We start from the raw sequence: 26,798 nt of genomic DNA on the forward strand, positions 1-26,798 counted from the left end.
ATGTGGGATGATGTATTTTAATAGTAGCAAATATCATTGGTTTATTCTTGTCACCCAAGATTTGACAGGGTGGAGCCACAGAATCAGGATGGCTATTAAATGACAATACCTGCATGAAGATTGGTCAGGAAAACAAAGAACCGAATGTGAAAAGTATTACAGCAGCTTGCAACATTGCACAGATCTCCATGTGTGGCCAGTGCCCCATGTGTGCTTTTCATAAAGCTCTCAAGTGGTATACCTTGAGCATTTTGCGGTAATAGCCACATAACTATAACAAAGTTAGGGGCCAAGACCGTTGCATTCAGGAATACAAGTGCTTGATGGGGGAGGGGGGCGGAAGAACTCTGTGGATGGCCTCTCCCTCCCCCCAGGACCTGGAAAGGCTGCAGGCTGGAAGCCCCCGGGAAGGGAACTCACCGGCAGGGGCAGCTCTCATGCAGCCTCTAAGGGAAGTGAAAGGAGGAGGGGATGGTCAGGGGTGGCGGATGATTGGCTGGCTGCTGGACAGACAGGCAAGCAGGTTGGAGGAGGAGGCACTGAGGGGCGGACAGCCGCCTTTAGTGGGTGTTAACCACTGGGATTCACTTAAGCCATGAGATCAGCTCCTCCTCCTCGTCCTTACCAGAAATATTAAGTGGGGCAGATGATAATGTTCCAGTAGTTCAAAGTGTTCACTTTCTGGAACCAGAAGAATGGGCTGTAAATAATGGCAGGCCATCATGATAAAGTCTGGAAAATAGCACAGCACTTAGGAAACACAAAGTAATCATTATCTACACAGGCACAGTATTCACATGGTAATGAAATGTGAGTGTATTGAGCCTGCTAATGTGCCATAAATCTATATGGGTTTGTTTGGCTGTGTGTATACAAAACAGAGCATGCGTGCCTCTTTGCTGTCTAATGAGTGCAAGTACACATTGCTCTCAGTGATTTATAGAGCCTACGCATGTTTACAGTTCTCTTGATCTTCCAGATTGTTTCACTGCATAGAAACCAGTTTGAGTGGTTAATAATTTTCTACTGATTGCTGCAATCCTATGTCTTTGTACCTGGAAGACAATTTATCTGCATCTGAAGATATACCCTGGGCTTACTGTTCTTGCTTCGCATGAATCCTTGTTCTGGCTTTTTTCAGAGTACCCTGCCAGCACCTACCACGCCTACCTCCACCTCCTAAATATAAGTAAAGTTTATAATTGTTTTCTGAATGAAAAGTCCCCATGGCATTCATTGCTTCATGATCTGGTTCTATCCAGTGGCTCAGATGGTTTTAAACAAAGGTTCAACTAAGTTATGCGGGTTAAGTCTATCAATGGCAACTAGCTATGGTAAGAGAGAACCTGTGAGAACTCCCTTGGAGGAGAATCCCTTTCCCCCATTGACTTCCATCCCTCTCATCCCATCTTATTTTGGCTCCACATTCCAGATTTATTGGCTTTTCTCCTCCTGCTCCTTCTCCTTCTAAGTATTTGAAGCTACTACATGCATTTGTGGTCTATTGCAATGCTTATTGTATGTATTGTTTATCTTCTACTGCAGTGTCATATTATCTTTTTGTAACCTACTTTCTGCATTATGATATATTGATCAGATAGGTTTAAAAAAACATTTTTTTCTAATTCTATAATCCTATGCCTACTGCAGTGCTATTGGAGGTCTCTGCTGGGTTTTTAAAATAAGTTTTTTATATGTTGTACTCTATCTTAAACCCCAGAGAGGAAAGGAGATTATAAATGAAGTAAACATAAACATATAACGTGGGGTAGCATTTTGGGTTGCTATAGCAACCCAGCCCAGCCCAACACTCCAGGGTATTAAGCATACCTATGCATGTGCCTCTACAGTGATTACTCTTTAACATTTTTGGCATTGAGTTTTTTAGCTATTTTCTCTGTCTTCTTTTGTACCCCAAACAATATACCATTCCTTTTCATGTCAGGTCCCATTTCTTCCTGGCTCCTGAACTAGACTTCCTAGCCGGTTGATCTCTTCATCCAGCTTCTTTGGGTCTTGAACTACTGCTGGAGAGAACTATACTCACCCCTAGCTCTTGTTTCACAGCCACTCAAATGGCTTCAGGATCCATCCAGAACTGGCTCCGTATAGTCTGAAATCTTATCCAGAACGGTTACAGGATCTTCTCCCCCCTTTTAATAGTGATTTGAACCCAGAGACTTATCCCATTTTGATTTTGGAAAATTACAATATATGGTTTGTTTTTATAGCTAATGGTGACCCATTCTTTCAGTAGTCTTGAGACGGATGCAAAGCATGGACTGAAAGGCACCTGTGGAGACAATCTTATCATTTGTATCCAGTCCAACACACAATAGGCCAGTGTTGTTACCACTATATCACAGAGAAGACTATGAGAGAAAGCAGCTTCATAAAGGCATGAATGAAGAGAGGTTAGAATGAGAGACTTCCCAGGTCACACCCTTAGATGATTACGATACATTTGCTTTTCACATAGTTATGTGTTACATGCAGATGTATTAAATTATAGGGTTTCTTTATGTTTTTCTCCATGAAGGCCAGCTCAGGGGACTGGATAAACAGCATGGGGTGGGTGGGTGGTTAGGGGTGTTAAACCTTTAATACTACAACTGCTACTCTGTTTTTGTAAAAAAATAAAAACTGTGTGGGATCAGATGATAGGTCTTCCTCCATCTTATTTATTATGCCCTGAGCAAAAGCAGAGAGTAGTCTAGCTGTATGCATGCATGGGACATGGAAGCACTAAGATACAAAAATCTCCAGCCTATATCGGCTGTTCTGAACAATTAAAAAGACTGGCTTTCTTTAAAAAAGATTTTCATTCTACAGAGATACAAGTGGCTTGGGGGATCCAACATGAAAGCCAAACAGACCCTAGTTCAGGAGCACAAAATCACATATCAAGTGCAGCAACTCAGGACCCTAATCCAAACCCATTTGTCAAAATTGAGAGATTAGTTACCTTTTTGCAAGAGGAGTCACATAAAATAGAAGTACATCTGGCAGACTCAGATCTAAATCTATCCTTCTGAAAGCCATCGAGTCCCCAGAAACAAGAGGGCATAAATATGTAGTTTAAGGGTAAATGATTATGAAGATGGGATTGGCCAGCAGACCCCTTTCAGGTCGTGTGATATGACTCGGGTTATCCACCCTCCTTCAAGTAGTCATCCAGTCACCCATTATGATTCATATCTTGATATGTTGCAAAACAACTTAACCTACTGTTGTCGTGCAACACTTCTGCTCACTTAATACCATAGGTAATTAATACCAAGTGTTTACACTGAGGAAATTAGGGCATGCAAGCTTCAATAAGGCCTTGCTAATCAACAAATGAATATCTGTCTTGGAGTGGTGGGTAGGGAATTGATTGCCATTGCACTGAATTTCACACATTCGTTCTCATATCCATTTAGGTGCCCCTAGTGGACTTGACCTAGTTTCTGTGTTTAAAATTATTTTAAATCCAAATCTTTTGAATCTGCAGGTGGCAACTGCCATCTACAAAGAGGAATTCCCTCCTAGGCCAGAGAAAAGGGGGGGGGAATGCCTCTTCTAAGATGATGTCTGCGGTGACATATAGTCTAAGTAAAAGTAAATTGTATTTGTTTCTTTTTCTTGAGAATAATTCTTTTCATATGTAGATTGATATTGATATTGATTTCAGTGACAGTTCATCAGCAGTTAGGGCCCCAAACAGGAATCCTTTCTCCATAAATTATGCCTAATGTGTAAAGCTACATACTATGTATAATAGCTGCATCTCTAGATGTTAGACAAGTGTGATAATTTTAACTCTCTATCTGTATATGTATTTTTTAAAAATATTTTGTTATTTTAAACACTCCACATATTGCAACAAACAGATTTCCTGTGACAGGCCAAGTCATACAGAACATTTTTTTAAGTAGTAGAGAACATAAGTAAAGAAGAAAAAGACACCCACTGAAAAGCTGCTGGTGTCAAACAATTCCTTATTCTATCATTGCCCATATTTAAGTGACAAATAATGCAATCCTGAGGAGAATTACACCATTCTAAACTCATTAATTTCAGTGTCCCTAAAATGGTATAACTCTGCTCAGGATAGCATTGCAAATTCTTGCTATTAGAAAAGAGGGGTGCAGGTGGGGAAGAGGATGAATTCCATTCCACCAAATGCTTGTGTGAAACCTGAGAAGAACTAGTCACATCACAAATCTTACAAACATCTACGTGCTTTTTTGGCTTGCAGTTTCTAACATACCCAAGTAGAAATGTAGAAAATGACAAATATCAGGAAAATGATACCTTCTGCTCAAAAAGAACACAAGACAATTTTGATCCTAGATTCGGAATATCCAAATGGCTACCCAAGTCTTGCTGGTGGTAAAAGGTAAAAATATAGCGACTGCCTTTATTCTGCCCTTTAATGGTACTTTATAATCTGCCAGTCGAGGTAAACCACATCACCCTGTCTAATGGTAAAGCCATTAGTGCACTTTCTGAAACATTTTCACAAAACAGTTTAAATAGTATATGCATAATTTGGGTGGAGTCCTGGATCGATGTCATACACCTTGTCCAAAAGATGTCTTATCATGCTTTCCATGTTCTTACGATAGTTACTAGTGAGATCCTGGATCTTTGTTGCAGTTTCTTCATCTATTTTTGTTGATAGGTTACCCTGAGAGCCCATTATCTACAAGTCAAACAAAACATCTTGTGAGTGAAACAGAAATGTGAAATCTTAATGTTTCCTAATATACTACAACAATGTTTTGCATAGATACCAGCTGCCTTCATTTTTGCAAACAAATGAATGTACGCCTGACACATGTTCCCATGTAATCATCTACAACAATAATATTCATTGTGTAGGATGAGAAGTATAAAGGTGCTTCTGAAAAAAACAGAGTATGTTAATCTGACCTCTTTCCCTTGCTCTCAGAGCATCTCTGTGAGATCTTCCAGCAAGAATCTGGTTACATATAATCTGTTGTACCCATACCACCCTTGATCCCACTGTGGACACCCAAGCATAAACATCCCCTCCCTTCCTCTGAATTGTCCACAAATTGCAGATGACTTGGACACAGGGAAGGGTTTTTTTGTTGGTAGACATGCCTACTGTCTTCCTCTGAGTTCTCTCACAAGCAGTAGAATTGAGTGTGTGTGTGTGGGGGGGGGGGGAGAGAGGCAGTTTATCATCTAATTTCATGCTGGCTTTGGACTAGTGCCACTTCTGCTTGGTACAAAATGAAACAAACCTTTCCCCAGAGATCCATGCATACAGAGAGTTCTCAGGGGAAGGAAGAGTAATTAATCTTTGTGCCTTCTTTGCAGGCACACATGGGACTGCATTTGCAGACCTGATGAAGGAAAGATTTTCAAAGCTGGGAGACTCAGAGACTACTAATAGACTAGAAGTGCCCCTCCTCCTTTTGGCGCTTTCCTGCCAACATGAACACATGACCAGAAGGAGAGGTGAAACTCCCTCAGTTTTCTTTTTGCTGCCACAGAGAGAGGATCTCCACTGCTGTTCTCTGTTTTTTCCCCATACTTCATTCTTGAGGCTAAGAAAATGTCTTTCTCTCAAAAATCTCCCTTTTTGTCGTCTAAACTCATTTTGGTAAAGAAGAAACTACATTTAAAGAAAATTCCCTCCCCCTCCCTTCTCCTGGTCCCAAAGGAAGAAGCTTGGAGGTGATTGGGATTGACAGTCTTGTTCCCTTCAATGCCAAAGCCTTAAGAATCCATGTCGAAGCCCTTCCTGCAATGGCAGTAGAGTTGGCATAGGCTGCCTGACTGAAGGATCCCCCTCCCTTCTGTCAGTTCTGGGGGAAGAAGCCTGGAGGTATGACCTGAAGGGAAAGGCTGACCCCTCTCCTGCCAAGTGTCAGGCCCCAGCCAGCTACAGCCCTCTCTGACCCTGAGGAAGCAGCAGAGACGAGAGTCTTGCCAGGATCAGCCCCTGAGCTTTACCCATTGCCAACAGATTCAGCCTCAGGATGCACCAAAAATGCCTAGGGAACCCAGCTCTGAACCTGAGCCACAACCAGGCACAGCACCTCCAGCCTCTAGACATCTACCTTGTGGCAGAAGCCCCAGCAGCAGCTGGTTCCCACCCTTCTCTCCTAAGCCCAAAGAGCAATGGTGTAGGAAGCAGTGCTTTGCCTTACAGGAAAGATGCAGGAGTGCAAGGCTGGCTGCACAAGGCAGAACTGGTCTCTGAGATTCTTTGCAGAGTCCAGTCTGAAGGCTGAGGTAGCTTTGCATGATTAGCTGTGCATGAAGTTTAAGAGAGGTGAGAGGCAAAAGCCTACGGTGCTGGCAGCATCTTTCTTCTTGGACTTGCACTCTCAGACCCTGTTCTTGAACTTTGTGGATCCTGTTTCCCTAACTGACTTTCGACTTGACACTCTTGACTACAGACCTTCTTCTTGCCCTGGACCTGGCTCCTGAGTGTTTGTTTTCTAGGTATTGACCTCGGCTTCCTCACCCATGGTTTGCATACTCCTTGCAGAAATGTTCTGGCTATTTGCCTGTTTCTCCCTGATGGGCCTGGAGATTTGATACCAGGGTCTGCCTTCATGTCAGAATACTTACAGGGTAAGCGAGCTGAAAATGACCAAAAATAGGCAGATAAGCCTTGTTGAAATTTGTGGGTCCCTGAAGTAAGGTAACCATTATTTATGTTCACCTTTTGCAAAAGACTTCTAAAAAACAATGTTCTTATAGTGCTTACATGTTTATATACCACCCTCCCTGAGCCTTCGGGGAGGGCGGTATATAAATCTAAATAAATAAATAATAAAATTAATGTTTCTAAAACGTACCAAATAGAAGAACTGTGTATTTCATCTCTTTAAAGTAAAGGTAAAGGTATCCCCTGCGCAAGCACCGAGTCATGTCACCCTTGGGGTGATGCCCTCTAGCGTTTTCATGGCAGACTCAATATGGGGTGGTTTGCCAGTGCCTTCCCCAGTCATCTCTTTACCTTATCACAAACAACCTTATCACAAACAACAACACAAACTACTGCAACTCAGTTTGGGTAATCTGCATCACAAATCTGACTTCAGGATCCATTGAACTAGTAGAATAGATCATACAAATATTCAGTCCCACTTAGAGGGAAGATTTGTTAGAGTACTGAGTATCTGCAACTAGGACTAGACCAGGACCACTTGTAATTATATTCTTTTATAAGATATTTCGTATGAATTATGGAAATGTTATTAACCCCATTGTCCTTTTGTAGGGATACTTGAACACCTGCCTGGAGGTCTGCTCCACTGTGCAGCCTGTTTCTGTTTGTTTGTAAAGGAACACACTACCTGCAGCAGACCTGAATTCCTACTGGGGAAATTTTGCTCTGTACCATGCAACTTTGTATGTGTGTGTGTATGGGGAGATAACAGATGCTAACTCCAGGTCAGCTGGAGATCAGGTTCTTCTTATCTCATATCCTAGAAACTTTCCTGCCTTCCAGAAAAAAAAAGCAGGAGAGGGTGAATCAGAAGCTCAGCTGGTTTCCCTTCCCTGTTCCCCATCCCAAGCTTAGATTGCAGAGAACACAATTGATCTCTATTTTATCCTTTTACAATTGGGAGATCAAAACATTGCTTCTTTTCCCTTACCCAACTTGGAAGTGGGGAAAGAGAAACCATCTCTCTCTTTTGCAGTGGAGAGATTAAAAGCATTGCTTATGTCCACTTCCAGCTTGGAGCGATTTTTTTCCCTTCTCCCTTCTCCAATTTCACTGTGTTGCTGTATTTCTGAAGGGGTGTAGTAAATTAGAACCCAACTTCTAGTGACTTCAACAATCAGCTGTGAGTCAGCTTCTGACCAACAGGCAGCTGCAAATGTGTTTGACAGCTGTTCAAGTTGCCTAGTACTGTCGGTACATATAATTGATTGGTTCAGAGTCTGCTGTTAAATAGACATGTTTTTTGTCTAATGGATTCATTGAGATGTATGTAGCATCTAGGGTTGCCAATCTCCAGCTGAGGTCTGGAGTTCTCCTTTAATTACAATGGATCACCACACTATGGATGTCAGTTTCCCTGGAGAAAATGACTGGTTTGGAGGAAGGACTCTGCCAAGTTCCCTTTCCCCATGCCCTGCTGTCCAAAGGTTCCACTCCTAAATCTCCAGATGTTTCCCAACCTGAAATTGGCAATCCTAGTGGTATCCCTGATCTTTTGCAAGGAAATGGATTTGTACTTTCAGCATGAATTTCTAGTTAAAATCTTAACCTCAAGTCCTGACCTCTGTGCCTCAGAGGTGATGTAGGCATGCCCAGAGGACTGTCTTAGGAATGCCACTCCCCCTAAATGTTCCCCAGATGCCTAATTTGCTAACAATAGATACCAGGTCAGAATAATCTTCTTTTCCCAGCCTTGACTTTTAGCCTATCATTTAGTTAGCTAGTTTACTGTCTTGTGTTATTTTATTTCTTGAATTCTTCCTTGTCTTATGTTTATTCAAGCCTGCTTTCATGGTGATTGTATGTTGTTCTTGCAACATAACATTATTGGGCTTCTAGGTCACCAAATGTATTTGCTTTTCGGGCTAAAAAGGTAAAGGTAATCCCCTGTGCAAGCACCGAGTCATGTCTGACCCTTGGGGTGACGCCCTCCAGCGTTTTCATGGCAGACTCAATAAGGGGTGGTTTGCCAGTACCTTCCCCAGTCATTACCGTTTACCCCCCAGCAAGCTGGGTACTCATTTTACCGACCTCGGAAGGATGGAAGGCTGAGTCAACCTTGAGCCGGCTGCTGGGATTGAACTCCCAGCCTCATGGGCAGAGCTTTCAGACTGCATGACTGCTGCCTTACCACTCTGTGCCACAAGAGGCTCTTTCTTTTCGGGCTATTTGTAACTAATTTCATTTTATCTTATGTGGTAAACCAGATCAATAAGGTTTCAAAACAGAAGGAATATTAATTTTAAGTCATTATAATCCCATAGCACCAACTCACTAAAGCCGGGTTTCTCAACCAGGATTTCATGAAACCCTTGGTTTTTTTGATGACCCTGGAAAGGTTTCCCGAATGGGTAGCAGTTAATTATTTATATGTATATATATTTTTAAAATGTTAAAGATTTACTTCATGCTTTCTCAACCAGGGTTTCATGAAATCCTGGGATTTCTTGATGGCCCTGGAAGGGTATCCTGAGTGGGTTGGAATTAATTATTTTTATATATTTTTAAATATTGGCAATGTGACCATATATGGTCATGTCCCCCCCCCAATGGCCAATGATGAGCCTGGAGGGGGTGTGAAGGGGCCCTGCGTGGGCATGTACACAGGTAAGCTTCCGAACCTTATTCAGCATGATCATGCCACCTCGGGTTTCTCGAGGCCTGAAGAATGTTTCAGGGGGTTCTCAACAGTAAAAAAGTTGAGAAAGGCTGATTTATTGGGTGATATGACCATACATGGTCATGTCAACCTGCCCCCTCCCCCATGGTCAATGATGGGCCTGGAGAGGGTGGGAAGGGGAGGGGCCCCAGGTGGGCATTTACACAGCTATGCTTCCCAACCATATTCTGCATGCTCATACCACTTCTGGGGTTTCTCAAAGCCTGAAGAATGTTCCAAGGGTTTCTCAAAGGCAAAAAGTTGAGAAAGGCTGCACTAAGGTAGCAAAACATCAAGCAATTTAAAGCCTACTTTAATAAAACAAATTAAAGGGCTGTTTAATTTGCTTTATTAAATTTGTAAGTCCACAAATAGAGCTCCCAGGTTACATTATTACATGGATTAGGGTGAGGAGATGTGTCTACACTAGGGATGAACAATTCAGCTGGGATAAGCCCCAACATACTCAAATCAGTGCTTTTTAGGTTTATCCGAATTGAATCAAACATCCCATCAGTTTAAATCTTTTGGATCAGAGAAGTGACTTGGCTAATTTGAGATTTGACTAATTGAAAAACAGCTCTATATGTGAGTGGGATCTTTAAATGCCTCCCCACCAGATCCCTGCAAGGCTGCATGGAGTCTGCTTTCTGCAGCCTTGGATGGTCTTTGGGGAGATATTTAGACCCTGCCAAACAGCTGTTCCCTGCTCATTTCTGAACCAAGCTAAGATAATCTCAATGAAGCAAGTGTATAAACCAGTTAGCGATAGTCTTCCTTACATTGGTTTGCTTTTGTCTGAAATTCTTCTCTCTCTGTAATCTGTAATGGTCTATCTCTGCTATGGCTTCTTCTTTGGCTTGCTTTAGCCTCTTTCCCTTTCCTGAAAAATAAGAAGAAAATCCAAATTTAGTGACATGGGCATTATGATGCAACAATCACATATTCTGATAGCAAAGTCAACCAACTCTGAGGTTTCTTGAATCCAGAATTTGAAGCTGCGAACAGGAAAGATGGATTTTTTTTTTACAAACCTGATCAAAGTCCCAGGTTTGCAGAAAAATCTGAAATTAAAAAAATACATTGGAGATGTGTGTTTAAAAAATTCCAAGATGATAACTAGAATGCTGTAGCTTTAACAAATTATCTGCCTCAGTAGCCATTGCTAGGCAACCACAGCATTCCTAGGCTTGATTTCTTTCAGTAAAATTTGGGTCATGGGTTAAGGCCCTTTGTGGGTTTTGAGGGAAGATTCATTGGAACAATGCTGGATAGCAGTCACTGGGAGATGTGATGTTTACCTGACTTGCGTGACTCACCGAGATTGCTAGTTACTCATCAACAGCAGCCATCCTATGAAAGCCAGTGTGGTGTAGCTGGTAAGAGTTTCAGAGTAGGGTCTGTACGACCCAGGTCACCCTAATACAACCCACTTCCCATGTGTCTGTACAGTACACAGGCGGTCCTCTTGATTCCTCAGGTGCAAATGGGGTAGATGGTCTGCACAGCAGGGTACATGCATGTGAGCTATTATGATCTGTATATGCAGCATGCTAGCCTGACATTTACTCTTTCGCCCACATCACCATGTGTGTACATTGTGTGCCTGAGCCTTTAAATTAGATCAAATTTGTGAATCATATTTTCTGAAGAGTTAAACATTTGGTATATTAACACTTGAACATCTTATTTCTTATTAAAACCAAATAAAACCAAATGAAAGGCTAAAAAAAGAGACACTTCTTTTTGTTAGGTGTCTGCATACCCCCCTTTTCTGAACACAAGCACAGTTGCCCCCATTGTCACACAGTCTGTTCTTTTCCTCTGTCCTTCATGCGCTGGCTACAGTGAGGAAACTCCTACTGATTTTACTAGGTGTCACTTACGTGCTGGCTCCATGATCAGGTCTGTCATATTTACTAGCTCTCAACAGCAAGCAAAGATTTGCAGGACAGAACCAGGCGTTGTCAAAGGGTCTTCTCTGGTGCAACCATGGATGATTCCCTAACATGCTTTTGGTTTTAAATCATCCAATACATAATTTCCCCCCATTTGCAATGGCAACAGCCAGAGAACAGATTTTACTTGTCGCTGATGAGAAAAGACATTATTCTGCAAGATTTGCTGTATTCATTTGCTGCCAGGAACCCTTCAGTCCCCACCAACTGGATTCTATTTAACACTGGCATATTTCCAAGGCACTACAAAGATATAGCTCAGACACTAACTGAGTTGCAACATTTACTTTTTATTGGAAACCCCCCCCTCCTTTCTCTAACATTTGCTAAATGCAAAGGTAGGTAAGAACATCAAAGTAGATTTCCAGCATTAATATGTTGTAGACATGAAAGTGAAGGTAAAGTCAAGTCTTTAAAAAATTAACAACAAACAACAACAGGAAAATGACTCTGTTCAGTGACCCTTTTGGGAGCTATAAACATGAAGCCTTCACCCTAAATCCTGCAAAACCCTTGGATGTGCCAACATTCCAGGATGAAGTGTATTATTCTGTAGTTCTTTTCAGTTGTTCAGTTTTGGCACGCCTAATGTGAACAATGGGACCATGTGCGATCCTCCCAATATATGCAACCACCATTTTGCATGAAAAGGGGCAATCTGCATAAAGCTTTACTAAGTGTGAAAGGAGCCCCAATCTTTAGGGGGAACATGTTAACATATACCAGAGATGTGTGTGCTTTGAAAAATATGCACATTGTTCCATTCATGCAAATGACAACCACATGTATTGAAAGGACTGTGCATAGCACATGTTCCCATTACATGTGGCTGGAGTGTCAGAATCAGACTTCTGGATTGTAATCCTACCTGAGCCTGAAATCTTTTTTAAAAGATAAGGGAATTTTAAAACTTATGCTTCTACACTGCAGGGTTCTCCAAGTGGCGCAGTGACCACTCTGCTTCAGTGCAGAAAGGGGAAGTCATTCTAAAGCATGTACGTTTTGCAGTGGTACGTTGGAGTTCAGAGGAGATAATAAACAGCCCTATTATTTGCATGGCAGCCCTGTAAGGATAAGTAGCCGTGTTGGTTTGAAGTAGCACAATAAAATGCACTTGAAAGCTCACGCCTTGAATAAATCTTTGTTGGTCTTAAAGGTGCTACTGGACTCTGATTTTACTGTAAAGATAAGGTCCCTTTAATAAATATATGCTGGGGGAGAAAAACAACAATGAAGCAAGACATGTGGCAAGGGCTGATTCCGCACATTATTTTTTTCTGGTGTGGATCCTGCTGAATTCAGATTGATTTGAACTTGGGTCTTCCTCCCCCCTCCCCCCATTGAAACAGAAAGCGTTCTGCATGTGATTGGGGAAGCTCAGAATGGGGAGGGAAGGCAAGCGCAGCAGGAGGCTCTTTCTTTTCTTGAAGGAGGGGGGAGGGCAGATTGGAGGCAGCACAGGAGGGGGAATAAATCCAATAGTCAAATATTTGCTGAGAGAAGTTAGGGCTTCTGGAGTGCAGTCACTTTACAGGAAGCCTTGCAACTGGGAACCAGGAAGTCCTTGAACTGATGCTCTGGTCAATCAGGGAAGACTCATTTGCTCTCAGGCATGTCAGTTCACAAAACCCATTTACTAATGGCGGTCTTTCAAATATCGAGGCTTATGTCCACTCCAGGATATCGTGGGGTCACCACAAATCAATCATGCTTGCTGCTGAGAGAAAATTTAAAGCACCCAAATCAAAGTGGAAATCGAATTCAGTGTAGACTGCAGGGATTCATTCGAACTGGGAGTGGGTAAAAAAACCCATGCAGACTACACAAAGGGCAGCAAAGAACAACCTGGAGGAAAAACTTGAATGTATTCTAACATGGTGTCGCGTAATACAGACTGGAATAAATTGATACTTCATAACCTGCATTCTTCTCAGCATTAAAAAGAATGTGGATCCACAATTCATGATGTCATTGCAGCCTTTTGGAACTGGGGAACTATTGTGGGACTGCGTTTAGGGGCAAGTGGGGAAGAAGAAGAGTTGGATTTATACCCTGCTCTTCACTGCCTGAAGGAGTCTCCAAGTGGCTTACAATCCCCTTCTCTTTCTTCTCCCCACAACAGACACCATGTGAGGTACATGAGGCTGAGAGAGCCCTGATATTACTGCTTGGTCAAAACAACACTATCAAGTCTGTGACAAGCCCAAGGTCACCCAGCTGGCTGCACATGGAGGAGTGGGGGATCAAACCCTACTTGTCAGATTAGAAGCTGCTGCTCTTAACCACTACACCATGCTGGCTGTCAGGGAGGACGGCCCTGTTCTGACCTCACAAGTCATCCTGATAGATGTATGCTTGCATTGCAGCTGGCTCATGTAGAAGTAGACTATGGAACACCTATAAGTCCTCAGTTAAAATTCCCCTAGCTGCACACTCACTAGAGAGCCTTGAAAAGCCATATTCTCTCAGCCTTGACCTCCTGTCTCATTAGGACAGTTAGTTTGTGTAGCTAAAATTATATTTACATATGAGTAAATGCTCTTGCTCATATTTACCCCCTTTGTTATCCACACCTTCCCCTTCCCTCTGTCAGAATTTAGATTGTTAGGTCTTCAGAGTAGGGAACAGCATTTTATTATACCAGTGGTATGTACAAAGGGACTCCCCAAACAGGCTGTAGTTTTACATTTGAAGTATACTGTACCATCTACAGATTATTAAATCCAGTCTAAAATTACCTAAGAGCATGGATATAATCTGGAGAAAGAGGCAACAAATATCATTATAGAAGCTGCGGAGATGAGAACGTGAAATTGAAAACTACTGGATGATGATCTAATCCAAACTCTGACTCAGAATGAAAATGCTACTTGTGTTCCTATAGTACCTACTACATGTGGTATTATCAATGATATAGGAACTGGGAAAGAAAAAGTCAATATATGATCAAAGAAACACCAAATTGGAAAGTTTCTGGAAGGGATTAATCACAGAATTATGGGTTGAAATGTTTTTAAAAGTTAGCAATGTATTCCAATCATTCTTTTCCTCATTTCCTAAGATTTAATAGGTTCCTTGTGTGATGTGTATATAATACTGGAAATCACTATAAATGTAACAGCAGCAACAACCGTATTTTCCTACTTACTTGTTATGCACAAAATATGAACACTGGTGATTAAAAGGTAAAGGTAAAGGTATCCCCTGTGCAAGTACCGAGTCATGTCTGACCCTCGGGGTGACGACCTCTAGCGTTTTCATGGCAGACTCAATACAGGGTGGTTTGCCAGTGCCTTCCCCAGTTATTACCGTTTACCCCCCAGCAAGCTGGGTACTCATTTTACCAACCTTGGAAAGATGGAAGGCTGAGTCAACCTTCAGCCGGCTGCTGGGACTGAACTCCCAGCCTCATGGGCAGAGCTTTCAAACTGCATGTCTGCTGCCTTACCACTCTGCGCCACAAGAGCCTCTTACCAAGAGGCTCTTACCATGAGCTATCACTGAAGCTCTAACAATGGATACTTTTGAAATGGCAAATATGTATATTCCCCACTCAACCCTTCCCAAGTAGCCCAAAGTGCTCCCTCAAAAGTTGATCCTGGGTGATGCAGGAACCCCAGAAGCAACATGAGGGTGAAACTGGAGGACTGCTATATGAGTAGGAATTCCCCAACCCTGTACATGCAAATCTTTTCAGTTTTATGGGGTTGGTAAGGATGTGCACAGAGAACAGAACACTGGCAACTCTGCAACCATCTGGTGACTTCACAGAGTGTGACTTTCCCACTTCCTCCGCTGCCTGAAGCCTCTGAGCTTGCTATAATTTCTTGGTGGTGGTGATGGGGTTTGAGAAGATCAGTGGTGGGTGGTGGTGGTGGGGTTCTAAGATCAGGAATGGAGCAAAAGGGGTCTGCTGTGAGGCAAGGGAAGCAGTCTGAAATATGGATGGAAGGCAGTATAAAACAATTCGCAAAAACTAATGTATGAATAATCAACCTAATCAAGCTTAAAAGTCTCTTAACCACAATCTCTATGACAGAGAGGTCTTGAAATATTGAAACCTTAACTTGTACTCAGCAGCAATGGGCAGAATTGAAATCAAGTAATCTGATACTGAATGTAATATTGCAAATGTTGAATCATTTGTGGCCTGTTCGCGCCCATTGTATTTTACCATACAATGGGCTTTAAATCTTTGTTGTTAGGTGCGAAGTCGTGTCCGACCCATTGCGACCCCATGGACAATGATCCTCCAGGCCTTCCTGTCCTCTACCATTCCCGCTTTAAATCTAGTGTTCTTATAATTCTGTATGGGGAGAATCCAGTTATAACAGATACAATGTATAACACATACAATGTATAACAGATTACTTTGTTCTGGTGAACAAAGAACTAAAACAGCACCTACAATAAGCATTGCTATGGATTTCACACTTCACACTAAAACAAAATTGAGAATCATTCAGTGATTGCCAAATCCTAGCCTTGAAATTATAATTACGTCTGTTCATATTGCACCCTTCTTAATATCCACTTTGTGAGTTGTTCCAAATAACGAAGTTGGATAGAGGATTTGTGCCATCATTCCTATTAAATTAATGCCAAAAACTGTCTTTCTCCTGACTGGCTGTATAAGCAGAATATTCTGGAGTCTCCACTAACATAGCTTCCAGAGTGAGTACAGATTGTATTAAGTGCCACACCATACAAAGATCTCCCACAATCCTAAAAGATTCAATTCGCAGCTAACAGTCTTGTTCTCTCTCTCTTTTCTTCATCAGCTTAACTATAACCACCCAAACACATTCTAGGTAAAATGGATTGTTCCAAATTTTGGTAAACCAAGATTCCACTATGTCTGTAATCTATGTCTGTAAAGTCAGGCAGTTCCATTCCCGTCCCTCGAAAATGAATTTATGTGCTGAATTGTTCAGATTTCTGGCTGATTTAAAATCTTGTTTACCTGTGCTTGAGTGCAAAGCATTCTTGATCCATTTGCCATCTAAAGAGCAAAGCAGTCTTAATGTGAATAATTCCCCCTCCACCCACACACAAATTATCCCATGTCTGCTCCTAGAAACCCTGTATGCCCCCAGAGGAATCAGCACTCATGTTCCTGAGCTCATCTTGCCGAAATCGTCTTGCACAGAATGTGCAGTTGCTGTTCCTCATTTAGAAGTATCTCACGAGATCTGATGGGTCCTGATTTCTGTTTCTGCTCTTCTGGTGTAACTCAGGAGTCGCTAGCTGAGTTCCGGCGGATTGAGACAAAGTACGACAGATCAGAGCCGGACCCCTAACAGAGCCACGTTTTGTGAATGCTTTTATTTCAGACTTGAGGCAATCTTTCTCCCTTTTCCGCCTTTCACTTCTCTCTCGTTTGTTGTGCCACATTGCATTGACTGTGGTTGCCCCACACATGCAAAACAGTATTAGATGTGACATGCAGCCATGTGACTCCTCTGGGCATGGCATAGCAATGAACTAGAAGCTTGGGAAAACCAGTCTTTTCGGTGGATCTGTAGCTCGAGACAGCCCTGGATAGAACTGACTGATCTGGCAGCAAATTATCTGCTCAGTGGGTAGTTCAGTCCCCAGTCACTACCTGCGTTCTCTGTGAGCAGATTTAAGGAACAGCAAAATACACTGTGAATACCTTTTAAGGCCTTGCATCGATTTATGGGCTGCTTGTCTTGCTGACTTTGCTTATTGTGGGATTCAAAGAGAGATCAAATGTGATTATACAAAGCCTCTCTACAGAAGAAACAATCTGGCGAGGAACCATGTGGGTTTATTGAATATCATTTCATCTTCTGGGATGTATGTCCCTCTCCCCTCCATGTTACTTAATTGCACTTGCCAGACTCTATATGTTGCGGTGATCTCTCGGATTATGTACAGATGGGCAAAAACTGTTTTAGAGGCTCATTTTTCCCCCTGCAAAGAGCCTGAAGTGCATGTTTTACTAGGGTTAATGTTTATTGAATATGACTGAGCTGAAAGAAGTCCGGTGACCGCTTTGAAGCTTCCAGCAGCCACTACCCTCAAAGTCAGCTGATCACTGAAAAGGCTTCAGGTTGGTCCTCAGGATTTAGATACAGGTTCAGGCTGTCTATCAAACCTCAACATAGCGCCCAGTTTTCAGATGTTTGTCTAAGTTCAGGCACTGATATGACAAAAAGAGATGGCTAGATGACTAAAACTCCTAAAAGGAATCTAATTTCTGGTGCTGATTTTTTTTTGTGGGGGGGGGGATACACCTAATGCTCCCAAAGGGGGGGGGGTAATTTTCTTACACTTTTTCTTTGCCCTCAAGATTTCTCAAGTGGTCCTTCTGAGATGGAATTTACCCCATTTTTTCTAAAATGCTAGCCAGGCTTTTTCAGTTTTGTGCACTGATGAATAGACAATCCATCTCAGGTTCTGTGGGCTTAAAACTGATTTCACAGAACGCCATAAATTCTGTGGGCTTAAAATTAGGGAACTGATTTAATGTGGGTATATTTAGTTTGACTATAGGAAATAGCTTGAGAAATATAATCCCTTTCAACTTTGCCATGAATTACGCAGGAGTAGAGTAGTAGGTGGAGAGCTGAAAGAGGGAGAGACACCAGAAATTAGGAAGCATTTTGAGGCATGTATGTTAGGAGCTGGCTACATTATAAAGGGTCATCAATAGAACAAAAGTGGAGGCTAACGACAAGCCAGTGTGTGTGTGTGTGTGTGTGGGGGGGGGCAAAGTTTCTTCTTCACTTGTTGGTTTTGTAAAGAGTGAAGTGATGTAATCACATTCATGCCGACCACTGTCCAGTGCAGACAACAGGGAGATGAGGCCAGTATGTGAGTGAGACACACATGGAACATATGATCTTGTCTTCTACTGAAGCAGACCATTAGTCCATCAAAGTCCGTATTGTCTACTTGTGCAAAAAGCAGCTCTCCAGGGTCTCAGGAAGAGGTCTTTCACGTCACCCACCACTTTATCCTTTTAAATGGAGATGCCAAACATTGAACTTGGAACTCTCTGCCAGGCAGGTATACTACCATTGAATAATGTCTACTCCCTGGAATGGAATTAAACAGTCTGCATATGACTGCAGTATAAGCATTACCTGTGTTATTATTCACCTGTCCAAGTCAAGAACAAGGCCTTCAGCACATGTCAGGCTAAGAACCTGATTTAGACCTAATATTGACACCAACTTGGTTAAATGAAATTTATTCTGTGGAGCACATTTGAGGGTCTCTTTTCAGGGAAAATATCAGAGCAGTTTTAAAAGAAATTAAAAAGAACACTTTAAAAAGCTAGCAGAAATTCTCCAGGAAGGTTGGCAGATTACTAAACTATCTGATTTGGTTTACAGTAAAATTCAAAACAAAGTCAGAGATTCTTTCAGAAGCAAAATCTCTGAGGAATTTCAGTGGAAACCAAAAGCAGTTTTGATATGGCTGGTGATCCCTAGAGGGAAGGCTTGCACAGCATTGCTTAGGCCTTTTTTTCTGGGTGGTGGGAGATTATTTAGATGTAGTGTGCATGGAAAGCCCTTACTTATCGTGGTGGTCCACCCAACTGTCATCATGTTTAAGAGGCACTTCTGATTTGTGCAGGATTAGAATGCCAGCAATCTATAACTCCCAGCTTGCCTGTTTGGAACATTTGCAGAGGAGAGTGATTTGTGTGTAGTAGCATCGCTTCTAGTTCAGGTCTTAGCCTCTGTTGATTAGTTAGGGCCTCAAAATATTGATATATAAGAAATTCTGCTTTTTATTTATTTTAACAACTAAATCAATGCATAATCGCTGCCATCCCAGTCTTTTGAAATTACTTCCGTTTCAGCCGACCAGCATCAAGCGAGGTGTGCTTGATGCACAATACACATTACCAAGTTCTGGATGTCATTGCAATGTGGCAGCCTCTTGTTTCCCACAGTGTCACTGGACTACTCACACCAGGAATCTGCTGTTTTTCATTTCATTGAATTTGAACCCTGTGACTAAATTGGCACCGGTATTGCAGTGCTGTGGATGGATTCAGCCACTGTCAATATATCTCTCTCTATATGACTTCACCTACGTTCCACCTGATTGCATCCCACAACACAATCTAGATGGAAACCTGCTGTTTTATTCAAATCAAAATTAATGAATTGGCTTGGATAACATTAACCTCTTGTCTTTACGGACTAGGCGGCACAGACAAGGGCTGGTTGTTTGGTCATTCAAGGACACAGCTGATATTAAGGTATGGGATACAGAAAACCTAATTCATGCCAGATGTGTGGATCTCATCATATCAGAGGTGGTGGCAGGGAGATGGATTTAGGTTCAGTGCCTTGTAGTCAGAATTTGGCAGTAGTGGAAGGTGAGTAGGCCAAAGACCAGATGATACTTGTTCTTTATTAATACCTACTTAGTAATCACAAAGTTTCCTTCCAGTTTCTTTCCCTGTAGATGCACTAGAAGAAATGTTTTTCCTTATAGGGAAGGGGAATTCTTGTGAGTAGCCCAGAAACCTCTTCCCTTACTTCCTTTTTTCACCCATTATTATCATGATTTAGAGCCAGCCAGGGGTAAGTTAAATCCTCCTTCCAGTGCTTTTCTGTAATGTGGTTTTTTACCTGCTAGGGCCGGGGTTCCAACCTGAGGCCCATGGGCTGCATGCGACCTCCAACCTCTTTCTGTGTGGCCCTCCAACCTGCTTGTCTGTTGCTATCATCCTTAGGGCATTTTCCCTCAGACTCATACTGTTCTTCCTGCCTCAAGAGGCACCATCTACTGCTGTTCATCCTGTCCCTTTCTTGCAAAAGAGACAATAGCAACATTGTTTTGGTCTCCATGGTTCCTTCTGTCAGCCCCCTCTTGTTCTTATATTCTCCATAAAAGCATTTTGGCCATTCTAGGTGCTCTGCTAGCCAGCAAAGCTCAGGCACCCATACTACTCAGCTTTTTAACTCCTCCTCTCCATGAATTACCATGTTGAAGCTATGTATATATACGGTATCTAGGAGTTATACTAAGGCTCTTCCTATAATTATGAGTGTTTTCACTAATTTATGAGACTTAACTCAAGTGTAGAATGGAAAGGGATTATTTTGAATGAAGGTATATTGTCACTGATGAAAGAGCCATTTTGAAAATGGGCAATAAGTATCCGGACCCCGTTTTACGTATAATTTGAGTTTGGAAAAATAAAATTATTGGACACATCAACATTAGGATTTAAAAGTTGCATTTTTGGGATCATCTTTGTTTTATTCCCGGCCCTAGGGAAGCACGCCTAGCCTCGACCAGGGCCAGGGCCTTTTCGGTCCTGGCCCCCACCTGGTGGAATGAGCTCCCGGGTGAGCTGCGGGCCCTGCTGGACCCTTTAACATTCCGCAGGGCCTGCAAGACGGAGCTCTTCCGCCAGGTCTATGGTTGAGGCTGGGGCTGCCGGGGTACATCGACTGCTCTCCCCCGGGCTTCTTGAACATCGTTGACCTCCTTCTCCTCCACCCTCCCCTTTTTTAGGAATGGGGGTAGGAAGGGGATCTTATTATTGTGCTGCCATGTTGTGACATTTTAAAGTCTTTTAATGGGAGTTTTAATGGGTTTTTTAAGACATTGTAACCCGCCGCGAGCCATTTGGGAGTGGCGGGAAATAAATCGAAATAATAATAATAATAATAATAATTATATTAACACATATATAAAAACACATTTTGGAGGCCACATGTCAATCTTTTCTATTTTCTCTGGATTTGACAGTCTCTATTTTTTTTAATGTTCACAGACTTTAGCACAACATATATCTGTAAACAAACCTTTTCCAAGATGAAAACTGTGAAATCGAAGTATAAGTCAAGGCTTACAGATGAACATTTACATGACATTTTAAGAGTGTCTGTCACAAACCTTGACTTGGACATCAATGCCTCGGTTAACAGAAAATAGCCACAAAAATCACACTTAGGATTCCACTTTAAAATATTTTTTCCAAAATGGATTGCATTAAAGTTAACATTTCTTCATTTACCTTTGAATGTTTACTTTTGATCTAAATAAGTAGGTTAATAATTTTGTTACATTTTGGTTTAAGATGTGGCCCTCTTTAGGCACTATGCATGCTAATGTAGCCCCCATGTGCCAAAAGGTTGGGGACCCCTGTACTAGGGAATATGGAAATGCAGCATCCACCTATGTAGGACTAATTACATGTTTCTGGAACCTAGTGATTGGCCTCTCTCCTGATAGGATGCTGATTAGGTGGGGCTCTAATGCAATTGGCCCTGTCCAAGGGCCTCTTTATCTGCCAGGGATTCTCTGGGTCCTTCCTAGCCAGTCATTGCTTTCTTTCTGGCTGTGCAATGACCAGGCAGAAAGGGCCCAGTAGTTGACCCTGTCCACAGAAGAGGTTCAGTTGCTGTTGGCTATCTCATATCTTTCTGTTTTTCTCTTTCTTACTTGCTACCTCTTAAAAAGATTAAAATTCTAGCCTGCTAACGAAAATGGAAGTGCTGCCACTGGTATGCTTCTGCTTAGGACAGGGTTAGGCTTGTCATTTGCCCACCTGTGGTTGGTTGACCCCCCACCTTTGCCCCCAAGCCCCCACCCTTGAGAAACTGAGTAGCTGTAGAAAAAATAGCAACCCTAGTCAGGATGCCTGTTCCCACTTGTGCATCCGCCCAATTTGCCATTAGAAGTCCAATGCTTTAAGCAATTCATACTCATGGCAGTCTTTATTGACAAGTCCAAAAGCTGAAAAGGCTTCATTGTTGATGAAGCCTATTGGAGAAAATCCTGTTTCCTTCTTACCTTTGGAACAAATGAGCAACAACTGGAGAAACATGCAAGAAACAACCTCCCACCCCACCCCACACACAAACGCACTGATGAGAGTTGGCATTATACAACAAACTTTCCTCGGCCACAACACAGGTCCTGTTTTCAGTAGGACGTGCAAGGACTGCTTTGGTACGGAAAGGTCTGGCTCATTGTTTTACTTTATAACTGAATCCTGCTGATGGCTGAACACAGAGCAGACCAAGCAGCTGCTGACTGGTACAGACTGCCTTTCTCACATAGGTTTAAGTTTGTGTCATGAAGGTACAGATGGGTAATCAACCATAGCTTTGCTAAGAAAGGGTGCAGAGAAATATCACTGTGGGAATGAGCTATGCAAACTACATGGCTACGTGAAGAGATCTGGCACACTGTAGTGGTCTGAGTATCAGATTAGCAGCAGGGAGATCTGGGTTCAAATCCTTCATTGCTCACGTAACTTATTAGTTGACCCTAGGCCAACCAAACTCTCTTAGGAAGAAGAAGAAGAGTTGGTTCTTATATGCCGCTTTTTCCTACCCGAAGGAGGCTCAAAGTGGCTTACAGTCGCCTTCCCATTCCTCTCCCCACAACAGACACACTGTGGGGTGGGTGAGGCTGAGAGAGCGCTGATATCACTGCTCGGTCAGAACAGTTTTATCAGTGCTGTGGCGAGCCCAAGGTCACCCAGCTGGCTGCATGTGGGAGAGTGCAGAATCGAACCTGGCATGCCAGATTAGAAGTCTGCACTCCTAACCACTATACCAAACTGGCTCTCCTGTTCACAGTTCTTATTACTGTGTGGGCTCTATTTAGACTGGGACCATGGCACACATGTCTATTTTCTTTTAAATTTTGCTTTCCTCCCTAAGGGGGAACCAAAGTGGCTTAACATATCATTCTCCTCTGCCACATCCTCACAACAAAGCTCTGAGAGGTAGATGAGGCAGAGAGAGAGAATAACTGGCCCAAAGGCACCCAGTGAGCTTTCATGACAAACCCAAGATTTGACCCTGGTTCTCCCAGGTCTTAGTGCAACATGCCAACCACTATACCATCCTGGCTATCATGAGGAAGGGTGGAATAAATATTTGATATTAGAAAAAGGAGGTACTAAAGTAGATGAAAAATTTCCCATGTTTTTTATTAAGCCTTATTATTTAATTAAGATTTTAAAATTTACTATAGAAGCAAAGAACAAGACAGCATATAATATTTGAGAAAAAAGAAGAGGCTTTTGATTTGATCTGTGGTGAACATAAATCAAATTATTTATCTGTTACACTATGAAAGGGCAAAAGAAATTAAAGCCACACTCTGTTCTATAGACTCATATGTTGTCTCCTTAAGCCACAAACCATCTTTTCATTTTTATTCTATCACACAGAACGTCTATAACAGCTGTCCCCAACCCCTGGTCCGGGGACCGGTACCAGTCCATGAATCAGTCGGTACCAGGCCTCGGCTCCTCCTTGTCCTCCTCCCCGGTTGCTGCCTGAGGGGCTGCCCTGCCACTCTGCCACCGGCTCACCTTTGGTGCTCTCCAGCGGCCACCATTTCTGGGGCACCCCCTCGGCATGACACTGTACAGCTGCTGCTGGCAGCGCCCCCCAGTGGGTGGTGGGAAGTCAGGGGCGCTGGCGGGAAGGCAAGTGGAGCAGGGGCTCAGGCGGTGGTGACATCCCTTGGCAAAAGACTACCCCCCCCAGGGCCTCAGTAAAATTGTCAAGTGTTGACTGGTCCCCGGTGATAGAAAGCTTGGGGACCACTGGTCTATAAGATGTTTCCAGATAGCTACAAATATCATAATTGTCTTTTGCCTAGCTAAATTGAGCATTTAAGCCAATTCAACCATTTTATCAATCATTCTTCAGTCATGGATACTATTAAACTTTCCCATTTTTGAACATATAGCAGTCTTACTGCAGTAATCAAAAGCATTTCAGCTTTCCATGTACAGGCATTTTTATACATGCTTTGGATTTGCTGATATTATTTGAATTTTATTCCCCAAAGCAGCTTTCTCTGTTAATGCAAACGACTTATTCCCAAGATGTACATGTGACGGATTGCACTTTTAAAACCTTAGCAGTGCAGTATAATAGATAAAGGACTGTGAAGGGTTAAGTCTTCACGGAGCCTGGTGTTATAGGCTGCTCCAAGGAACCTGATAGGTTAGTAACAGCTGAACATAGAAAGATTTCTGAGGAGGAGAATTCAGTCTGATTTCAGAATCTTGGAATTGATCCCTGACTAAGAACTGTTTAACACAGAAAGGAAAACTGAGGAAAGCTGGCAAGGATGAGTGGGGAATTCTATTCAGGCCAAGGAAAGGGGATAAATCTAGAGAAGGAAGAAAAATCATTATCCTGCAGGTAAACAGGAAGTAAGCTCTGAAGAGTGCAGAGATCTCTGGTCTGATGCGGTGAGAAACCACTTTTAGAGACCTTAGGAATGAGTTAAAAACTCAAGATGAGTAGTGGTGCTTTAAGAGAAGGGGTTTGGGTACTGGAGAGAGTAGACCAGCCTTCTGGAAACCAAAAGAATTAGAGATTACTCAAACAAAGTATACTGAAGTGTTTGGAATAAAAGACTCTCAACATAAAAATTTAAGTCACTGTGAAAAGCTTAAAAACTCTCATTAGTCTGAAAAATAAGAACTAAAGTCTGATTTATATTGCGTTAGCTCAGAAAATTTCAACCCCTGATTTCACCTGAACTTTCTCCTCTATAATAAATAAAATATTTTGTTAATTTGGAATATAAAAAATTCTCGTGCCATTTAAGTTGTATAAGTTAAAGGGAGTTCCCATTCCTTCCCTTAGGTTCTTGAGCTGAGCAAACAGCCAAAACATTATATTGTGACCAGATGGGACAGCCAGATTTATTCAGGAAAGAAGAAAACGGATAACTAGAGTAGCTCAGTCAAAAAAGGGAAAGAAAGAGGAGGCAATCTTGCCTCTGAAGGAGAGAAGTGGACAGGGGTGTCATAGTACATCTGACACATTTTTAAAATCCCGTTAGCTGTGAATTAAATAACAATGGCTAAACATCTCCAACAAAAAACCTGTTTGTTCCAATCAACTAATTCCTAGATTGAGTTCATATCTACAAACAAAATGGTAAAACCAATTAAATAGAACTAGACTATTGGTCCATCAACATCAATATTGTCTACTCAGATTGGAAGTAGTTCTACAATACTTCCCTAATTAACTTTCCGTCTGAGATTTTTTAAACTGGCGATGTCAGGGATTGTACCTGGGATCTTCTGCCTTCAAATAATCTTTTCTGCCACTGTGCCCCCCACTGCCTTTCAATGTTCGCCTGTACATTCTATGGGGGGGGGAATTATGTGCATAAAAAGTATGGGAATGTCTATGGTGCTGTACTTTATCAATATTTTGTCCTACCCAATAGGATGTATGCAAAAGCAAGGGCTGTGGGACTTTTTGCACCTGTCCAGATGTGCCACAGACTCCTACAGCTGTGGATTAGGTTCATTCTCTTACTCCCATGCCCCTGAATCCCATGCCTATGATGCTGTACCAGATAAAAAGTGACATGATGCATAAAAGAAGAGGAACGCTACCTTGTTTCATGTAATTGGGAGACAATTTCCTAAGCAAGACATTTAATAATCGATTGTGGGTAAATGCACAGCTGCAAGCAGGTCCCAAGACAGCAAGCAGAAAGAGAAGAAGAAAGATGCAGCAGCAGGAGATGAGAGCTTGTATGGAGATGAAACAGTGCAGGGTTTCCTTGGAATAATGAGTATTCAGGGGGAAAAAGTAGGGGGGGTATATCTAAGCCTGTGACTTACTCTTTTTGGCTTCTTCGAGTTTGTCCTTGGCACGTTTCTCTGCCTGCAAAAGTTGCTGGATTCCCTGAGACTGGCTAGTCATCCTGTCCCCTTGATTTCAGCGTGTCCTTTGTGGAACTTGGGAATGAGAGAGAAGGCTTTATGCTGTGGCCTCCAAGGTTCTTCCTTATGTGGCTTATTGTGTCAACACTAAAGGAATCCAGTCGGCTTCTTCCAGTCCTGTTGAAGCTGGATTCATGATCTGGGAGACCAGCAAAACATGAATTTAAGGAAGGTGCACAGACTGGTTTGAAGGACGCTTTCCTTCCAGCGGGTTCGTACAAGATGACTCCAGTGTTTTGAAAACATGGTTGTGTCTTGTTTGTCCATAGCAAATGTGAACTTCATTCTTTTGCAGCAATAGTCAAGGCACCAGCATAATTTTAAATGATAACATCTTTTGAAAAAGTGTCTGTGTCATTTCATGTTTCTGGCTTGCTTTGCATTCCTTTACTTGTGCCAAGCCACAGATAGGATATAATGTGCTGAACACACCACCTAACTAATGAATACTCATTTCAGTACAGGTATACTTGACTGTGGAGCAGGCTGAGATCCATAATACTGCCCCTTGTTATGTGTGAGTGTAACCATAATGCTATCCTGTGGTGATTTTTATTGCTGTTCATATGTTTTGAGCGATTCCTAAGTACATTTTTGGACTGTACTAGTAGTGCAGGGGTCTTATTAAGGTAGGAAAGAGTACTTTTTCCCTGATTGCATTTGGTGCACTCCCCACTTGTACTCAGATGATCCAAGTATCAGGGGCTAAACTACTGCAGTCTTCTTTACATGGGGCTGCTCTTGAAGGCAACCTTGAAA

The 26,798-nt window shown here is 42.3% G+C and overlaps 1 protein-coding gene across 1 annotated transcript; it reads right to left on the minus strand.

The window, feature by feature from the left end:
• Positions 1-4,369: 4,369 nt before the first annotated feature.
• ATP6V1G3 (ATPase H+ transporting V1 subunit G3) lies at positions 4,370-26,152 on the minus strand. The gene is made up of 3 exons (XM_077332761.1): positions 25,938-26,152; positions 10,139-10,239; positions 4,370-4,687 (listed from the first exon to the last, which is right to left on the minus strand). The coding sequence occupies exons 1-3, from the start codon at positions 26,017-26,019 to the stop codon at positions 4,514-4,516; spliced, it is 357 nt and encodes a 118-aa protein (XP_077188876.1). The 5' UTR covers positions 26,020-26,152; the 3' UTR covers positions 4,370-4,513.
• Between the last annotated feature and the right edge of the window lie 646 nt (positions 26,153-26,798).

This window comes from Paroedura picta, chromosome 4, assembly GCF_049243985.1.
Source record: "Paroedura picta isolate Pp20150507F chromosome 4, Ppicta_v3.0, whole genome shotgun sequence".
Lineage (NCBI taxonomy): Eukaryota > Metazoa > Chordata > Lepidosauria > Squamata > Gekkonidae > Paroedura > Paroedura picta.